This window comes from Otolemur garnettii, unplaced genomic scaffold, assembly GCF_000181295.1.
Source record: "Otolemur garnettii isolate 467f Iridium unplaced genomic scaffold, OtoGar3 scaffold00018, whole genome shotgun sequence".
Taxonomy (NCBI): Eukaryota; Metazoa; Chordata; class Mammalia; order Primates; family Galagidae; genus Otolemur; species Otolemur garnettii.
In genome coordinates, this window is record NW_003852413.1 from 18,428,472 (window position 1) to 18,448,992 (window position 20,521).

Consider the following 20,521-nt stretch of genomic DNA (forward strand, 5'->3'; position numbering starts at 1 on the left):
GTTGACTGGTTTGAACTTGGTGGTTTTTATTTAGCTGTGGGTTGGAGGAGAGGCAGTTACCCCTGGGATTTTATTTGCAAGGCACGGATGGGGGTCAGGGAGAGAAGCAATTGTAACCAGCCCCTCCCTCTGCTATGGGGACCTGGGAGCTTGGTGACCAGCAGAGTTCCCAGTCAGGAAACCTCATAGGAGGCTGCTGTCCTCATCACTACCCTGCTCCTCCACTCTTTCTTCCTAAGGTCCCCTCCTTCTAACCCTCTCCTGGGTCCCCAGTTGGGTGTCTCAGCCCCCATTTGTCTCCCTACTATCTACAGAATTCACTGAAAAACTCCAAACACTGACTCTTAGTTCTGTTTTAGGATTTCACAGCAGGCAAATGAGTCCAGGAGAGACGTAGGGCTCATCTAAGTCACTTAGAGAGCATGAGGCTAGTCTAGGGTCAAGGTTAGAACAGGGTGGTGGCCAGTCCAAGCAGCATGCAGCCCTCCTGCACAGGGCTGCACCTCCATGGGGTGGGTACCACAGTGAAGGGGGCATCACAAAACTTAGTGGTCAAGACATGTACTATTTTTTTGTTGTTTGTTCGTTTTTAGAGACAGAGTCTCACTTTGTTGCCCTCGGTAGAGGGCCGTGGCATCACAGCTCACAGCAACCTTCAGCTCTTGGGCTTAGGTGATTCTTTTGCCTCAGCCTCCCGAGTAGCTGGGACTACAGGCGCCGGCCACAATGCCTGGCTATTTTTTTGTTGCAGTTTGGCCAGTGCCGGGTTTGAACCCACCTCCCTCAGTATATGGGGCTGGCACCCTACTCACTGAGCCACAGGTGCTGCCCAAGATACGTACTATTTTAATGCATACATGTTAGAGATGGGGTCTATTGTCCAGGGTAGTCTCGAACTCCTGGCCTTGAGCAATCCTCCTCTCTCAGCCTCCCAAAGTTCTGGGATTACAGGCATGAGCCACCACGCCTGGCCATGAATAGTATTTAAATATTATTTACCGTTATATTGCTGAGGTTTTTGGCACTTCCTTATATGGTCACTTGAGGAGAATGCCTCACTGGCCTCTCATCAGTCAGGTCTTGCTCTTCTAAGCTAACTCCATCCCTTTAGAAGCAAACTGACCTGCCCTTTCCTACAGCCCAGCTTTCTGTGCTCACCTGCCAAGGATATCCTTCCCAGCCTGCCCCCACCCCCACCTGAGCTGCCCCACTTGGCCAGGACCCCCTTCCTCCCTCTCCTGTTCTGATGAGGAAGGCAGGTTCTACCCTCTCTCTCCTACCCCATTCCCAGGAGAGGTGGAGTCTCCACTTCTGGGCAGAGCCTGGTCCCACTCCCCATCTCCTGCAGGAAGCCCCCATGCTGATGACTTACCCTCATCATCCCCTCAGTGCCTGCATGCGTCCTTAGTGGTGTTGTTACTCCATTCCCTTGCTGGACACTTGGAGGGGGCTCTCTGCTGTCACTGGACCAAGCCCTGGGTTCCAAAGACACCCCCAGTCCCCCACCTATGCTTGGCATGAGGAACACTCAGGAAAATGGCACTGGTGTTGGGTAACTCGCTTCTGGGACTTGGGAATGATTATAACAAACTCATTCATCTCTCCAGCCCCAAGGAACTTCCAACACTTTATTAATCAGTAATTAAACTCCACAGTCTCCTGAGAGATAGAGAAATAGCTTTACCCTCGTTTTCCAAATGAAAACGCAGAAATAGAGAGAGAAGGAAGCCACCAGGCTAGCCGGTGATTCCTACTAGCTAAGCAGAAAGCAAAGTGTCCTCATGACAAAGCTGTCCTGCTCTCTCAGCACAGTCATCAGGGACCCAGCCCAGCCCTGTCCCCAGACAGAGGAAGCTCAGCTGTTATGGCCAGAGGCCCCTTCTAGAAGGGCACTGGGAATCCCTTCCCCCTACTTCTCATCCCACTCTTCCCCATGCCACCTCCCAACACACACACACACACACACACACAAACTGGGGCTCCCAGAGCCAGTTCAGCAGTCAAATTAAAGAAACTGGCAACATCCTATTAGAAAATATTAACCCTGACATTCCACCATTATCCATCTAACCCTTAAGCCAGGCTTTGGTCTTCCAATTCCCCTTGAAGGCACATCACGTTCCATTCACAACGAATTATCATCTCCCCATCTCTTTCCAGCTTCTGAACACTTCTGCCCCTGCAGTGTTTTGCCCCCTCCCACTCTTGGTGAACTCTGCATTCCTCAAACACTAGTTCCACGGAGCCTTTCCTGGGCAGCACCTGCCAAACCCTCCAAAGCAAAGCAGCTCAGTTACCCCTTCAATGTGCCCCTTGTCCCCAGTGCATTCTGCACACGTGCTGGCCCCCGTGCTCATGAGCTCACAGATGGAGCCCTCAGACTAGTCCCGAGTGCATGGAAACCATCTCAGTACAAAGTACTTAGGATCCAAGGCTCTAATTAGACGGTAAATACACAGGCCAGAAGTTCTTCTTCTTGCATCTTAATGTCCTGGGATTCACAGAAGAGCACAGCAAATCTAGATTCATAAAACCAAACCAAATGCTGCAGGCAAAGGGCTAGTCTGTGCTTGGCTGCCTATAACCCTGACACTTAACATCTCTCTCTTGAATGTGATGGCTCACAAAGTCATTTTCTACCAAGAGAGAACTGGTGTTGCATTATGCAAAGAAAAATGCTTCTTAAAATTCCCAAACAAACCTTTCCTCTGGGGAAAGGTCGGCTCTGTAGCAGAATCTCCACCTGCATATCCTCTTTGCCCTGTGGAAGCTTCTGACTTATTCCTGAGTCACACTTCCGGGAAAAGTCCAGCGTTTTCCTTCTTATTTCCACCCATCATCTGTGGACCTCCTCTTCAATGTACACTGTAGTTTTCTTTTCTTTTTTAAATTAGAGACAGAGTCTTATTTTCACCCTCGGCAGAGTGCCAAGGCATCACAGCTCACAGCTACCTCCAACTCCTGGGCTTATCTCTTGCCTCAGCCTCCAGAGTAGCTGGGACTACAGGCACCTGCCACAATGCCAGCTATTTTTTTGTTTTGCAGTTTGGCTGGGGCCAGGTTTGAACCCGCCACCCTTAGTATATGGGGCTGGCGCCCTACCCACTGAGCCACTGGCACCGTCCCCAAACACTGTAGTTTTCTATCTGCGTTGACAGGTAATTACTGCACTGGCAGGAGCAGGCCCTAAAGTTTCAAGGATGTTGTTTGTTTCCTCTTAAAACTGGAAATTCCTAATCTGAGGGGCAGGCAGTGTGAAGACCCTGCTATCACATGCAGAACGGCGTGCCCCCACTTTTCTGGGGCAGGCTCATAGCTTTCTCTACTTCTCAGCAAGGTCTAGCACCCCCAAAAGGGCGAGAACCATGGTCAGGGCATATGGTGAAGAAAGTCACAGCAGGGGCCTGGGCCCACCCACGTGACATGTCATCTTCTCTTAAATCATATCAAAGCATTTGTGGCCTAACACTTTCCTGGACCCTCTGTTTGTCCCTCCACTCCACCAGCGGCCCCAAGCCCCTGGCTATCCTTTCAGAACTGTTTCTGACATACCAAGGTTTTAGGATGTTATGAGATTTACCATTTTCCAACTAGCAGAGACCGAACTGGCACTGGAACTCTGAAGCTGGAAGAGCATGATGATGCCTCGCTTCCACACACCAGCCTGGCAGCCCCAATGCCCAAAATAAAACTTGCACCTCAGCTACAGTCTCTCCACTGGCCAAATAGCCAAACTTGAAGGTTAAGTCTAAGGCCAAGGGTGTGCTGCAGCTTAGCTGTGGTGTATACAAGGACTGCCCAAGGATGGAAAAGCAGACCAGGCAGGTCTCATGCTCCCCATGTGGAAAGCAGGGTAGTTGAGTTGCCCAAGGTCACAGAACCGTTTGTAGCAGCCGAGTGGGAATCAGGATCCAGTAAACAGGCAATCCATGTCTGTCTCCCCAGCAGATGAAAGATGGAGGAGAGACAGAGATCACACCTTCTCTGGCCAGGCCAGGTCAGGACAGGTGGGTGGCAGGAGCCCCTGGAGGGATGGAGCGGAGGGCTGGGCCCTGGTGGCTGTCCACACCCCACTGCCTGGCCTGCACACAGCGAAGCTGGAATCGAAGCTGCCACCCCAATTCCCAGTGTGACTTTGGCATAAAGGTTAATCACACCCAGAAAATGCTTATTAGAGACCATAAATAACCATGTTGCTGAAGCCAGTTTGATCTTAAAGGCACAAAAGTGCAATTTCCTTTGTTTTTCTTTCCTTTCTATTAGCCTTTTTTTTTTTTTTTTTTTTTTTTGGTGGGGGTTCCTGATGAGTCACTTGGGGTAAAAAGGTGTGGCAACTGGGGCCTTGTTCCTAAAAGTCCCTGAGGAGCAAGAAAGAGGGGTCCTACCTGTCTCCCCTCTCAGGGCTAGTAGTTCCAGAGTGACCCTGTGGTGATATTCCCCTTCCTTCTGCAGAGCTCCCAGCCCAGTCCTGCGGCTGACTGTGCTAAGGGGTGAGTCACCTGAGCCCTCTGAGACTCAGCTTCCCCATCTGTGAAGCAGGGACAATATGGTCTTTCTTACCCATATCACAGGGGGGTGGACCACCCTACAGGTATCAGCAGGATTATTATCAAGACTTTGCTGCACCCTGGGGGAGGAAGGCACTGCAGGTGGACCAGCCTTCCCCCCGCCCCCTCTGCTCTGCCATTCTGTAAGCTTTCCTTTGAAGAGGAATTTTTTTTTCAGCTTAAAAAGAAACTTGTTTTCTTTTGTGTTTAAACCCACCAGATACAGTGATGTTTCCAACCCTCTTGCTAGACTAGGATCCTATGTTCAAGGATCCCATGGCTAAGTATATGATTTGCTAAAAAGAAAAGGAAGTGATGGGCGGCACCTGTGGTTCAAAGGAGTAGGGCGCTGGCCCCATATGCCGGAGATGGTAGGTTCAAAACCAGCCCCGGCCAAAAACTGCAAAAAAAAAAAAAAAAGAAAAGAAAAGAAAAGAAAAGGAAGTGAGAGGACACCACACACACAGGACAACGGTGAGACAAGGTGTCCATAACTGAGAGGAGAGGAGCCGTGGAGTCAGGCCAGAGTGGGCTTCCCAGAGAGGTGAGCTCATGCAGCCTGTCTGGGCCAGGGGAGGGACCTGAGTCTGTGGGGGTGGGGCCAGCTGCCTTCAGGAGGGCATGAATGCTGAGCTGAGATGGATGCAGCAGGCCTGGAACCCAAGGTTAGCTCCTGGTCAGCTTGCCAATGTCATCATTCCCAGCAGGGAGAGGTGAAAGCCCAGAGTCGTCCATGCCACGCCATGGAGGCAGCTCAGTGGGTCAGGGACTACTGGCTTGGGGGACTTTGGCAGGCCTTGACTCCCAAGTGTGGCCAAGATCCCAACCCTCCAAAGAGGCAAGACCCTCCAGCCTTGCTGCCACCCAGTGGCAAAGTTCCTGGGGTCTGGAGTCTGCATAGCCCACAATCCCAATTTCTGACCATTCTTTTTTGGGGGAGGGGGAGACAAGAGTCTTGCTCTGTGGCCCTGGCTAGAGAGCAGTGGCACAATCACAGCTCCCAGCAACCTCAAACTCTTGGGTTCAAGCAATCCTCCTGCCTCAGCCTTCTGAGTAGCTGAGTCTACAGATGTGCAACACCACGCCCAACTAATTTTTTCATTTTTCAGGGTCTTGCTTTGCTCAGGCTGGTCTTGAACTCTTGAGCTCAAGTGATTCTCCCACTTTGTCCTCCTAGAGTGCTAGGATTGCAGACAAGAGCCACTGTGCCGGGCCCTTTGGCCATTCTGACTCGAATTTGCTCCATGCTGTGTTCAGGTATAGCTTGATTTAAGCAAAGCCAAAAGAAGAAAATCTAAATGCGAAAAAGAGAGGTATTCATAAATCAAGATTTCTTTAAAAAGCTGGGTCCCCTGCTGCATTTAAAAGCCAAGATCTGGTTTGCAGAAATAAAAGACGTGTGATTAAATATCTTAAAGTCATTTCAGATGTAATGGTATGGCATGATATTAACATGAGGAGATTCTTAGGATACAATATGGAATTTAAAAGCTGTATACAAATCTGAGTTGCTACTTAGATAGCAACTGCTAAACTGCTATGCTACTTAAGTAAACAGAGGAAAAAAGATTAGAAAAACAAGATACTCAAAAATAAAAAAATAAAAGAAATAAAAGATGTGCAATCAACTTTTCAGAAACCTAGGCTGGGAAGAGAGGCTCAAGCCTGTAATCCTAGCACTCTGGGAGGCAGAGGTGGGCGGATTGCTTGAGCTTGGGAGTTTGAAAACAGCCTGAGCAAGAGTGAGACCTCATCTCTTTAAAAAAATAGCCAGGGGCGGCACCTGTGGTCAGTGGGTAGGGCACCGGCCCCATATACTGAGGGTGGTGGGTTCAAACCCGTCCCGGCCAAACTGCAACAAAAAAATAGTTGGGCATTGTGGCGGGCACCTGTAGTCCCAGCTACTTGGGAGGCTGAGGCAAGAGAATCACCTAAGCCCAAGAGTTTGAGGTTGCTGTGAGCTGTGATGTCATAGCATTCTACCTTGGGTGACAAAATGATACTGTCTCAAAACAACAAGAACATCAACAAAAACTCTTCAGAAACCTGCCAGTGCCTGTGCCCGTGGGTCTTTAGCTGTAAGTATGGACTGGGTGCGGGAGAGGGGCAGCCCCTGCGTGCAACTGTGAGGTTTCTGCAGGGCCCAGGGTGTCAGGCAGAGGGGGCAGTGAGGACTAGACTTGTGAGCTGCACACCAGCAGAACACGACCCGCACAGGGTGCCTTTTCCCAACCCACAGGGACTAGCCAGAGTAAAACTGGATGGGGACAGAGGGAGCCAGAGCCAGAGTCCTTTCTCAGCTCTCTTCATGGCCCAGGACTTTTACATGGAACAGGGTCTTCTCCCTCTCCTGACCCAGGCCTGGCCCTCCTCTCACAGTCCCTTCCTATGACAGCCACAACCTGTCCCCAGCCAAGGCAAAGAGCTTATGCTTCCCCCAAAAGTGGGTGAGCAGTGAAAGATTATTTCAGGCAGATGAGAAATAATTTATTGTTACATTTAATTAACTTAAATTGCTATTGTACAGAGTGGAGAAAATGGAAAGGAAAATCTCCTGCCTACAGTTAAGGGAGGGGGCACATCAGGGTGTTCCCCACCTCCAAGTCTCTCCCTGGGGCCCTGTGCCCTGCCCCCAACTCCACCCTGGGCCCTTCCCCTGCCCTTCCCCCTGCTACTTCATTCCTCTGCCCGCTTAGTAAGGCAGGACCAGAGGGCCACCTGTTTCACCCACCCTGGGGGGATAGCAAGGCCTTGAGACCCCCACTCTGAAGGTCACACATGCCCCTCCAAGGTCCCAGATATACTATTTGCTTGGATTAAAAGCTCCTTGAGGACAGGATCTGTGTTTGGCTATTTTTGTACCCTTAGTGGGGCCTGATAAAGAGTAGGCCCCAACATGTTTGTTGAATGAATAAATGACTGACAGAGAATAAATGAACAGATGGGTTTTCACTTTCTGCCCCCTTTAACCATGGGCTCCCACAGTGATTCCCACCAGGACCTTTTCATGGGCTCCCTTCTTCCTCATCTACCTCTCTCTTTTTCTCCCACTCAGGAAGAGATTCCTCCTCCCCTGGGTCCATGCTTCTCCCTCCTTGGACTCCAGAAGAGTGCACTGAAGGAAAGAGCACTTTGGAGTGGGGAGCATGAGGCTAGGATCCCATTTTGACTCTGATGAACTTGCTCTGTGACCATGGACAAATCATCTCTCTGTACCCTTTCCTGCCTCAGTTTCCTCTGTCAACTGAAGAGGTCCCTGTGTGCTCTATACTCCAGATCTGACTATGCTCTGGCTCCTGGACTTATAGGAGAGTAGAAATCCAGACCTCTAACTCTGAAGGCAGAGAAATCCACATCGGAATCTTTGCTACCTGTGCAACCTTGGGCAAATCACTTACCCTCTCCAGGCCTCAATTTCCCCATCTGTAAAAGGGACAAATAGGGATAAAATATTCACACACACCCCAAGCTCTTATTCAACAATATGATGCCTTTAGAACAGGACAAGCTCAAACACAGGGTGAGCACAAATGGTAGGGATCACTATTACGTGCCTCTCTGCAAGCTGCTGCCTTTGACAGTTGGCCTTTCTGCCCAGAAGTGCTCCCTGACTGACCCCCTACCCAGCCAGGGCTCGCACACCCACTTTCCACCACCTTGTGTCCCCATGACCTATGGCCACCTGCACAAATGGAATGTATACATCATCATCAGTGATGGGGACTTGCTGAGCACGGGGCAGGGGTGCCCAGGAGCTAACCTCCCATCCATCTTGCCTCCTTCCCGCCTCTTGGGCACCTATTCTCTCCCCCTGTTGGTATGACTCACTCTTTGGATCCTCTCATTGATACGTTCTTATGGCTCCTACCTTCTTGGCCTCCCTGCCTCTCTCAACATCCTTCTCTCCCAGTCTTAAACTCCCTACCTGTTTTGGTCTTCCCTGCCCTCCATGTTCCTCCTTTCCCTCCCTTCTTTCTTTCTTTAGCTTTTCCTAAAGGCTTGCACAGTGCCAGACCCTGTGAAATTTTCAAACCCAAGAAGTTAGAATTTTTACCGTCTCCCCACTGCACAAATGACAAACTGAAGCACACAGAGATGATGGCTTGCCCACAGTTGTGACCACAGCAGTGGGAGGGGAGTGAATTGGAGCTGTGTTCCTGCCCCCGGCGGCATGGCCTGTTTCTCTGCCTGTCCTGACTCTCTCTCTCTCTCTCATCCTCCTCTTCACATGCATGGATCCTCCAAAAGACACGTGGGTACAGATTTCCTTTGCCTCTTGAACTCTGGCTCCTGGCTGGGAGTTGGGGGGTGGACACTAGGAGGTCAGTGGTTAGGATGCAGGAAGGGCTGAGTTTGGTTCTCCCAGAAGAGAGAGGCCCAGCCTGGGGCTCTGATCCAATTCTGAGTGGCTCCCAGACACAGGTGAAGCATCCCTGAAGGGGTGGAAGACAGGGCCAAGGTGTGGGGACAGCCGTGGAGACCAGCCATGCCAAAGTGTGGGACAGCCACGGAGATACTAACCATGCAGGTGACATGATCAGCTGTGCACTCAGCTCAGCTGCTCTCTGACAAGTGTAAAGTGAGGGGATTTTCACATCAGCAGAAACAGGTTGTCCTTTAAGGAGCTTTGTTTTAAAGGGGGTTTAAAGAGGGGAAGGAAGGAAGAGATGGTCTGACAGCTAGAAATCAGGTTCTATTTTATTGGAGGAGCCCAAAGGATTCAAGGCTGTCTTTTTCTAGAGGTACAGCTGCCTTCTAGCCCACAGGGGGTTGGTTGAAAGGGGGCTGTTGGACTACCAAATTGACTTCCTGCTCAAATCTTCATTGAGCAGGAAGAATTAGGACAGGATTAGGAATAGAACTGTCCATAAGACAGGCAACGGCTGTCCTCTGCTTCTTTGTTTATAAAAGAAGTAAATTAGATAAACCCAGAAGTTTCCGGACAGTGCCTGGCATCTTACCTGGGAGACAGAAGATTCCATTTCTCACTGTTCACCCCAGAAACCAGGGTCCAGCAAGCCTGCAGGAAGCTCAGGAGTCCTGAGCACTTTTAATGCTCCCCAGGTGGCTCTGAAGTTATCAGCAGAGCTGAAGATAACTGAACCAGCTCAGTGATTCTTAGGTGGGGCCACTTTGCCCCCCAGGGGACTTTTGGTAATGTCAGAAGACCTTCTTGTAGCTATAACTAGAGGAATGCTACTGACATTTCCTGGGTAAATGATCAGCTGTGCACTCAGCTAAGCATCCTAAAACGCACAGGACAATCCCCACAGCAAAGAATTATCCAGCCCCAAATGTCAATAGTGCTGGGGTTGGGAGGGTCATAAAACTCCCCCAGCTCTGAAGACATGCCCCTACCCATTATGGGGCAGGGGGAAGGAAACTTGGAAAAAGTGGAGAGATCAAGAGGGAGGCAACTTCAAGACTTGAAGGAGACCTCTGGGAGGCCCTGGATGACACTCTGTCCAGCAGACACCCTGTGTAACCTTGGACCAGTCATTTGCCCACAGTCTGAATGCTAGGGACTGGAGCAAATGACTTCTCCTGGCTAGATGGACAGAGGGGGACTCCACTGTCACTGCTGTCCTGGTCCTGCTGGGTTGGTTCCTCCAGGCCTCCCCCTTGGGGGGATGTATGTGGGAAATGCTGGAGATGTGGGAGGTGCACTTGCTGATGTGGCCAAAGTGGGGAGCCAGGAAGCACAGAAAGAGCTGGAACAGCAGCCTCTTCCCAGAGTCAGAGAGCTGAGCTCACCAGGGAGGCTCCACAAGAGCCGCCTGTCCCAGAGCCAAATTTCCCTTCCTCCTTAGGGCCTGTGACATATTGAAGGTCAACAGTCCTTTCCTCACCTTGAGCCAAGGCGCAGCTGATGGGAAGGCAGTGCGTGGAGCGGCCTTCCTAGAGCTGCCTTCATGGGGACTCTGGGTCTGGTCCTCCTACCTCAGTCAGCCCAGCCTTGGCTGCAGTGGGTACTGCTCAAATCCTGCAATGGGAGCTGCCCAGGTGCAAAGAGCACCGTGAAGGGCCTGGGTCCTGCAGACAGCGAATCCGGGATCCGAGCCAGCCAGGCCCCAAAGGAGGGCTTTAGATCAACACCATTCAAAGGGTAGTTGGGCAGGACTGGACCAACTGGTCAAGTTTGCCAGCACAAACTGTTTGTTACTGGTCTACAACTCGACAAGTACAAAAACGGACAGCAAGCATTTGGAAATTTTGATGTGAATTTGTCTTGCTGTGACATCCAAGCAAGTTTGTTAATAGACTCGTCTCAATCGTTGATTGTTAGGTCTAGACCAATTCAGATGCTGTCAGACTCTCCAGGTGAATCGTAATGCAGGCTGCACCATCAGGACTACATGCCAGTTTGCCATGAACTGGACAAATCCACACCATCCTTTCCCACTGCTGATCTGAGAGCCCTGTTTTAGCTGGAGGACAGAGCAAGATGGCTCATTAGAGAAGGCCTCTTGATAGAGGAGGGTCCTGCGTGATGGTCAGGCTTAACCCCAAGCTGAAGCTTGGGCGGGGCAGCAGAGGCTGGGGGGAGGATCCCACCCAGGAAAGCAGCAGCATGAGGTCCCCTTATGAAGCTTCAGTGGGAGCAGGCCATCTCCATCAATGTCCAGTAAAGAGGACACAGGCCCAGAGAATCTGTGTGACTTTCCCAATGTTACCCGGCCCAGAAGTGGCAAAGCTGACTCTAAATCCAGGCTTTGTGCCCAGTCAGCTTTAGGGACAGTGCTTCTTCCTCAGGGGTGTTCTGCCGCTCAGGGAGGGAGATAGGAACACAAGCCCTGCCACTCCTATGCCTGGAGTTTCACAGCCTGTTTAAGGTCAGGCCATAGAGGCCCAGCAATCCGGAAAGGCCACCCCTCCCTCACCCCCAGTGAGCTGGAAGGGTGGGATGTAGATGGAGGCAGCCAGGGATGATGTGCTCTCGGCACATCTGCCTCGCCTGGCTGTTCCTGCCTCATAATCAGCAGAACCAGGGCAGTGGCGAGGAGGGAAGCCCAGGCTGTCAAGGGCCCTCCAGCCCCTGCTTGGGGACTAAAGTGCCCTGGACCTACTCTCTGGAGACCCCAGCTCCACACCTCCCTCTAGCGACATTTTCCATCATCCCCCCCACAACCCCTTATGAAACAAAGTGCTACTTTTGTGTGCACGTGGACAAATGCCCCCAGCACTATGGGGACCAGGGCAGGGGTGGTTGGAGTACAGAGCAGCGCTGGCATATCTTGGTGTTACTAAGTGGTGCCAGCAGCGTAGCCCTTGATAAGCTGTTGAGTCACAAATCTGCACGCAGAGGAAGACAGACCAATCTGTCTAGCTTGTCATTTGTGTCTCCTGTCGTCATAGCACCTCCATACACTCACTGAGTGGGGAGCAGGCATAAGGCGAGGCCTGCCATTAAACTTAGCATCGATTGTGCACCTACTGTGTGCACAGTTCTTGACTAGATGCTGGGCACACAGAGTTCAGTTTTTGTTTTGTAAGGGAGTCCTCCTGGCCTGGGCAGAGCTCAGAATCTACGGTGGGAACAAGGCCTTGTGTTCAATGTGGGTCACCACGGGTCTGTGTGTGATCTGGTTAGGGAAGTGTTTCAGCTCCTGTTGGGGGACACACTGAGGAGCTGGAAGGCCCGTGTTGCTGGAGAACCCAGGCTCCACCGGAGGTAGAGGCTCATGCCAGGGGGAAGGGACTGAGAAGAAATAGAAATCTCTCAGTGAGAGATAGACTTAGACTGGAGGGCTTCCTGGAGGAGGGGTAGGGATGGCTTGGGAAGACTTTGGTGGACATGACAGAGGGGATTGGAGCATATTGGCACAGAGAGACAGGGGACAGAAGCCCCTGCAGCAGGAGCAGCAGACATGAACATTCTACTGTGGGGCAGGCACAGCAGGAAGGACAACAGTGTGACTGAGGCTGAGGGCCCAAGGGGAAGAGCAAGAGGTTCCAAGAACTTCTGGTCCTTTTACCCCTGGAATGGGACAAGAGGACTCAGTGGTGTCACACATGAGTGCCCTGGTGTGGGAGTAGCTCAGTAAACGGCTCACCTGACCAAGAGAAGCTGGGGGGCGTGGGGACAGGAGGGGCTGGATGGAAGGAGGGAAGGGAAAGGCAGGGCTTAGACCAACCCAGGATGGAAGGACCAGCCTCGCTCTGCTTGTGCTGAGAGTGGAAGGCGCAGCTGAGCCTTTTGGGTTCCCTGTCAGGCACACGTGGCCCTGGGAGGCCATGGAGGCTGTCCAACCTGCCATCCACTCCCACTGCTGAGGCCACGGGCCCTCTGGGTACCCAGCTGCACCTCTGGAAGTCAATCCTCCAGCCTTCACATTGGGCTAACAAGGGCGGCACATCTGCCTCACAGGTCTGCCAGTGCTTAGGGGAGAGGCACAATAGCCTCTGAGGGCGTGGCAGGTGGGGACACTAGTATATTACCAACACTGCAAAAAAAGCTCACTCTCTAGGGGTCCCTCTGAGTGTGTGTGTGTGTGTGTGTGTATCTGAGAGAGAGAGAATGTTCCCGCCTCAGGGAGCAGTTAAGACCACAAAGGTGACAGGCTCTGTTCCTTCTATACTCTGCTGCTGGGGAAGGGGTGTCCAGCCCTGGGAGCAGTGGGAAGGGGAGCTCAATCCACTGACAAATGTCAGCAGCTGACGCATAGTGGGGCCTCAGAACAAACTTGCTCCCCAGGGCTCTCCTGACAGCTGAGCAAGGTCCCAGGCATCAATATAGGGATAGGTGGGAGGAATTCTTAGGAGAAAGGGAGAGAGGGGGAGTCCAGAAAAGGCCAACTCTGGCCTCAGAACCAGGAGGATGTAAAAAGCAAGAATGACTGAGAAAGGCATGCAGTTCTTTCTGCTTCCCATTATTCTCTCTCTCCCTGCCTCTGTCTCACTAACTGTCTACCTGTCCACATACCCAAATCTTCTATAATAATAAATCACTCACCCTTTGTTTGGACAGTGTGAAGACTGGCCTCAAACCGTCTCCTTCCACCCTTCCCCAGGGTAGTCAAACCCCTTCTGGGCCTAGTTTTCTTTTCCAGCCCACACAGCCCACATTTGTCCCCATCACCCCTGGGCCATACATTTGTCCCCATCTTATGCCCCAGGCTGCCCACTCAGCTCTGTTCCAGAGCTGTTCCAGGAATGGCTGGGACCTCTGGGTTCCACTAAGCTAGAAAGGACCTTCCGGAAACCAGGAGCCTTTGCACATGCTGCCAAAGAGGCTAGAAAACAAGGAGGGAGGGAGGGATCAAAGGAGAGAAAAGTCCTCCTTGTAAATGGCGAGGTGGCAGCCATCTCTCACCCCTAGCCCTGCACCCAGACAGGCTGCTTCCCAGCTCTTTGGCTCTATGTACCTCCCAGGGATACTGACCAATAAGTTACCCAAATTCTCCCAAAGGCCCTGACCTCCAGGCTACTAAAAGCTCAGCTAAGGTTCCCACTGTGCCTCAAGGTTGCTCCAAACCTATTATAGCTCTGGTGGTGCAGAAAGCCAGCCCAGAACAATGCCAGCCTCCTTGGTTCTGCAGGTTTGGAAGCAGCCAGACTGGCTGGAGAGTTGAAACTGGTGGATAGGAGGAGGGGGCAGGTGCGCACTCCACCCACCACCCACCTGCAGCACCTCCCTGAGGGGCCGGGGCTGGCGATATGAAATTGCCTGTGTTTATAGGGCAGAGGGAGCATTCACAGCCATCTTCATTTGTCCCAGAAATAGTTTTATGGCTGCTGGGTGGGCAGTTGCTGAAGAACATGTTTTTCTAAAGCATCTGAATCAGTGGTTCTGTGTGCAGAGACCTATCTTCTAGAACCAAACTCTGACATGCCCATTTCACAGAAAGAGAGGGACTTGTCCCTATTTGTGAAGTCTTCCTCCTTCCCTGCCTTTCAATTTAGTTGAAGAAGATATAGCTTCTTCTGAAAATAACTGGTTAATAATCTGTTACCTAATAGAAACCTGTTAGTTGTTTTCAAAATAGTTGTTTGCAAGAGTGAGCGAATCATTTTGTATTATCCTGTAGTATCCTCCCTACATATCTCTACTTTCATTGTCAAATGTTTTCACATGTCAGAGATATTGCAGGTCCCCTGTCCTTTGACCTCTGAGCTAGGCTGATGGCTGATGGCTCAACTCTTTTTCTTAGGGCTTGTGGGAAGCATTCAGGGAGTCTATATCGTCAAGCACCCTTGCTCCAACCTGCCCTTCCCCGCCACCCCTCCTTTTGATGGTCTTTCTTAGACTAAGAAAGTTGGTAAGATTTATTAAGTGATTCTACTATAGCTAATATTTATTAAGCACTTACGTGCTAGACACTGTGTGATTGTACTTAATTTCACACTTGACATCTCCTGAGGTCCTTATGATTTTCCCATAAAGTAGGTATTATTTCCTACCTTTGTACAGATGAAGAAACTGAGGTTCAGAGGGATAACCTAACTTGCCCAGAGCTTCAGAGCAGAGTCAGGAGTCAAGCCCACATTTACTTCACTAGCTGCTCCCACCCAAACCAGAAGAAGATGCTGACTGCTCCACTGGGGCAGACTCAATAGGATTATTTCCAAGGGACTCTGCTAACAGGGACCTCTCTGAACCTAAGTGGACAGGAGTCATCTGTAATTAACAAATTTATCCTTTGCTTTAACACTGCAGCTAAGAGCTCAATCTGCTCTTACCTTCAAAATGCGCTCACTCTTCCTTTTGTTGATATGTGGATGGGTTAGGATAGAGTCAGAGCTGGGAGAGATCACCTCACCCCTCTTCTCACCGAGAAAGGCCCCAGGTCACACAGCAAAAGGGCTAGAGGGTCAAGGGCTGAGGCTCTACCCTCACTGGATTCTCCAAATCACTGAGGCGAATGTCAGGGCGGCTGTTTGTTGTTTTCTTTTTTAATAATCACAGTCGGCTTAAGGGGGAGTTCTAGTCTTTTCTGCAACATAGATGTCTTTTCTGCCAGGGTGGTTTGAGCATCTTTCAGCCTTCTGCTTTGACAAGACATCTGCATCCTCTGGGAACAGCAATGGGTTCTCCCCAATTATAAAATGCTAAACAGAGGAAGCAACAATAACCTGTCCATCCAGGCAACAGACATTTGTTAAATGCCTGCTGTGTGCAATGGATTATTAGGGCCAGTGCTATGAAGGGTAAAAGATGCAAAAATGTATATACTGAGGGTCCAAGACCTGCTTGTCGCTTTTCCTGCATCGTCTCGTTTTCTCTGATGGGCAGCCACCTTGCAACTTTTTCTGAAAGCAAACTCTGTGCCAGGTACTCTCCATGCATTAATTCATTTTGTTCTTCCCTCAGACTTATGAGTTAGGCACTGCCCCCATGTCACCACAGAGAATACTGAAACCCAGAGAGAGTACTTAGGTCTTAGTGCCACAGACCAAGGTCCTTCAGCTGGGCAGAGCTAGAAACCAAATCTGTGAGGTCACAGCCTAAGGAGTGTTTGAAAACCAGACCTTCCACAGAGATGTGAAAGGTAACGGGGACTCTAGTGCAATACCCCTGATTACAGAGAGAGAAACTGTGGCTTAGAGAGGGATGGTGACCTACCTGAAATCACACAGCCAACTGGAAGCAGACCTGGGACAAAGTCAGGTTTGCTGACTCCCAGGATACTGGAATAGCTGCTGAAGTTATCAGCCCTGTGCCTAACACCCCCTTCTAGGCCACACCATGGCCAGAGCTCATTGGCACTCTGGGTGCTGTCAAGGACCACCTTTGACCTCCAGACTCCTTCTGTGCAGCTGAACTCGGCTAGAGACTGATACTCTCCAAGGAGCCAAAAGCTAGAAAGGGTGAGAAGTGTATTTTCCACTTGAGCTCATCCTCACTGGCTCTGGGTCACTGTTCTGCTTTTCTATAATCTATACGTTTTTTGAGATCCAGACCAACCAAGTCCTGCCACTCCCTATGGCTGGGTATTTCAAATCCCAAGGGCCTGGCTTTCAGCCCCCTCCCTTATTTCGCTCCTGGTCTCTCCAGGCCAGTTGTCCTCACATGCCATAGCAGCCCAACCTTGGCCTCACTGTTTTATCCGCCTCATACATTCTGCCAATGCTCCCCTCGAAAACCTGGCACCATATTATTTAATCAAAGAAACAACTTGGAAATGGCCCAAACATGCACCTATAGAGATGGCAAAGTACATCCACTTACGGGCAACACAGCAGGCACTGTAGTCTCCCTCCAGAGGCTCAGGAATAATAAGGGACAGACCTGGGCTATGGCACAGGAGAGAGGGCTGTCTATCTGCCATGGGTGCACCCAGATGTGTGCTTGTGGAAAAAAACCTGCAAGGGGTTATTTTAAAAATGAATTACATAGTAGCTGGGTTAGAAGAGTGGAGTTGTAATCATTTTCCTTTCTGGTTTCCAAACTTTGCCTAATGCGGCTGAAGTGCTTGTATTTAATAATACAAGAATAATAACAGCAATAAAATCAGCTTTCTCCTCAGAACTCACTCACTCTTCTTTGAGAATCTACTGAGGCCTTGCCTTCTCCACCCATCACAGATACTAGAACCTACCATTTTGAGCCACACTTGAGTCTCTGAGAGGACTTGCAGCAGGTGGCTGGGTAGTGACCCAGAGACACTCAGTCCCCTGTCCTTTCCCTGGGGATACAATGTCTCATTTGTCCCCTCTCCACCTGTGAACACACCTGTGAATACACGCACATGCACACACTCACACACACATCCCCCAGAACCCTATAACCAGAACATTGAAAGGCCAACAATATAGGCTCCAAAGGGGGATCCTTTTCCAACACTGGCTGATTTCTTGGGGATAGATTTTGCATTAACCCGAACTCCCCTGGATCTGTACTCTCACACTGACAAACAACCTGAGCTCTCTCATCTGGCAGAACTCAGGAGAGATTAAATTGGCTTAGAATAGTTTCTGGTAAAAGATAACAAAACAAGGCCTTAGATCAGAGTCCTAGGTTTGAATTCTGGCTTTACCATCCCTGGCGGTATGACCTTAAACAAACCACTTGGCCTCTCTGTGCTTCAGGAATAATTTCTGCTTCCTAGAACTAAATAACTTAATATTTGCAAAGCACAAAGAACAATGCTTACCAAATTGTAAACAAAAAAAAAAGCGATTATTTAAACCAAGCTATCCACTCACTCACTGCCCCTCAATCATTTGGTATTTATTAAGCTCCTACTGAGTATATCAGGCCAGACATAAAGGGCGCTTAGTGAGAGCAACAACAGAAAAAAGAACTTTTTTCTTTTTTTAGGAAAATGTGATAATTCCAAACAGAGATTTGCACACAATTCTAAGAGAGGCCAAAGAAAGAACACTGATCTATTTACATGTAAACTTGGGGGGGGGGGGAACCACACCCACAGTTCAATCCTTTGAATCCATTTAAAAGATTGAATTCGGTCTAACTGGTTTGTGAATTTAGACCAAGGTTCCATACACACAAGCCTTTTGGAAAATATTCCAATTCAGTGCCATCTATTCAAGCTCTCTGGCTGTTTTCTTCTTACTTTCCTCACCCGTCGTCTCCTGATCACCCAGAAAATAATCTCTAGGTTCGCTGCCCCCAGCCCTCAGATAATGGGAGGGGGAGGGGAAAATGGGGTCAATGAGACCAATCTTCAATCATTTAAAAAAAAAAAACAACTTACAAATACGTATTTGGGGAGGGCGAGGTTGGGGAAAGCCTCATAACTTGAAACGTCTCAAATGACCGACCAGCAAGAGCTGCATTTTCAGATCTTGGTTTAACTCAAACCACTTTGTGGGCTGGTATACGTACAGTCGGTTTAAAAACTGATGGAAAAATGAAATTCGGTCAATCCGCACCCCTCCCCCAAATCCACGCAAGTCTTTTGAACGTAATCGCTTTTGAATGCCCTGAACCGGGTCAAGCGGGTGTCTGTGTTTGCGGCTCAGGCGGTCCACACCGAGCCTGCGGAGTCCCGAGATCTTGGCGAGGCAGTCCCCGGGCCAGCTCCACGAGGGGTTTCCCCGCAGCCAGCTGCGCGCCGAGGCCCACTAGCCTCTCCCGCCGCCGCTGCTGACGCGCCAGCATCCAGCGAGCTCCAGTGCTCTGGGGAGAGCTCGGGGCTGACCAGGGGCGGCTGGCACTAGCGGCGGGTCAGACTGTGGACCCCTCCCGCCCTTCCCGGGCGTAAACTACCAGCGGGCAGCCCCCCGAACTTGGGCTGGCGGACGCTGGACACGCGGTCGGGCGACTTTCCTAAACTCCGGCACCGGATCCGCGTCGCGGGACCCGGGGCAGGAGTGAGCCGGCCCGCCGCGCAGCGCGGGGACCCGCGGGTGCTAGGGCTAGGAGAGCGGGCGTTGCGTTCTTGGGCTGCGGCGCCTCAGAGGCCAGCGGGCCGCTGCGAAGCGACCGCAACCATCGCCGGATGCACCATCTCCTCCCGGGAGATTGCGATATTGATCAAGAGCTCCGAGGCGCGGGCGGCATTAATCTCCCCGGAGTTGCAGACTGCTGCTGCGCAGGGGAAGGGGCAGGAAGGAGCTCCTAGGACCGGGGGGTGGAGCAGGAGGGGAGTGCAGAGTCGGGGACTCAACTAGAGGGTGCTGGAGCCGGGTGGGGAACCCAGCTTTGGAGTCTCCCATCCCGGGGCTGGGGTCTGCAGGGAGGCACGAGTGGAAGCAAGCTTCGGCCCGAGACCCTAGAGCGATTCTCCGCACAGAGCCAGTTACCAGGTGGGCGGACCCTCTCCTCCGCCAACATCCCGGCGGCTTTGCCACAAAGATGTCTTTTTCCACCTGAGTTCTCTCCCTACCCACCCAACCTTGGCTCCAAAGGTCCAGAGAGACCTTTGCTCTGCTCTTAAACCCCAGCCTCCAGGGGACCAACGCATGGCTCTCCCCACGCCCCCTCCCCCATCGCACCCACAGCCCACCCCTGTCCCGCGCCTGCCGGGGCTGGGGCGCCCAAGCTCGAGAGCTGCTGACAGGTTCGCTCTTACCTTGACGAGATGGAGCTGAGGGTGCCGTCCCATCCTCGGGCTCGCTGGGTTACCGTCCTGGATGCCTAGGTCCCTCGGACATCCCAGAGAGGCCGGCCGGCGGTCGCAGCTCGGGCGGCACGGGGTGGGTAGCCGGGTTCCTCTGTCGCTGCCCGGTGCGGAGGTGCCTGGCTCCACTATCCCCGGCCGGGCCCGGCCCGGCTGTAGCTCACCCCTTCCCGGGGAAGTCTGGCCGCCGTTTCCCGACTCGACCCGGCAGGCGGCAGCCTCTTGCCCGCCTCGCCCCCGCCGCCTCCCCCGCGGTCCGCGCCGCGCCGCGCCGCGCCTCCCTGCCCCCTCGCCTAGCGCGTCCCCTCCCTCTTTCCTTCTCCCCTCCCCTTAGGTCCCTCCTCCGCTCCTCGCCTCCTCCGGCCCTCCCCTTCCCCGGCCGGCTCCCCACGCCCTAGCGGCGCCAATCCCAGTCTCTGAGCCCGGGTTTGCGGCGGTCCGCGGGGCGTACTGGCGGCGGGTGTTGGCCGCCGCAGCCCGAGGAGAAGCCGGGGAAGGGGGGAGGGGGCAGCGGGAAAGGAAGCAGCCTCCCACCTCCCGCCGGGCGTCAGGTCTGGGCCTTGGAAATCCGAGGATTCTAGGGGGACTTGAAGGGGCTCAGGTGAAATTTTATGAGAGCGAGGCTATAAGAAGCTGGGGTATAGGGTAACCCCTAATGAGCGGAGCCTCCGCCCAAACCGGGTGAAACTGGGATCTGCTTTGGACAGTTCCCGCCCTGCTGCTGACCAAAGGTTCCCTTCACTCCCAGTTCAGCTGGGCCAGGATTTGGGTCCGACCCCCAGCTCCTTCGGTATTGACAGGCTTGGTGGGTCCTGAGACGCGGAAAGCTCTGCAGAACAAGCTTTTATTCATTTGTCCGTTCATTCATTCATTTTGCAAACTGAGAGGCTGCCCAGTTTGGACCAGGCAAGGGTCGGACCTTGGAAGCCCGAGATGAAAGGGAGACGG

At 51.9% G+C, this 20,521-nt stretch overlaps 1 protein-coding gene across 3 annotated transcripts in view; it reads right to left on the bottom strand.

Moving 5' to 3' along the window:
* CRHR1 (corticotropin releasing hormone receptor 1) overlaps positions 1 to 19,803 on the bottom strand; it is a 47,894-nt gene extending 28,091 nt beyond the window's left edge. For all 3 annotated transcript variants that reach the window (XM_003786230.1, XM_003786231.1, XM_003786229.2), the window contains exon 1: positions 19,526 to 19,803. In XM_003786230.1, the coding sequence (XP_003786278.1) occupies positions 19,526 to 19,558 (33 nt within the window). In that variant the 5' untranslated portion in view covers positions 19,559 to 19,803. The remainder of the gene's footprint in view (positions 1 to 19,525) is intronic.
* Positions 19,804 to 20,521: the final 718 nt, after the last annotated feature.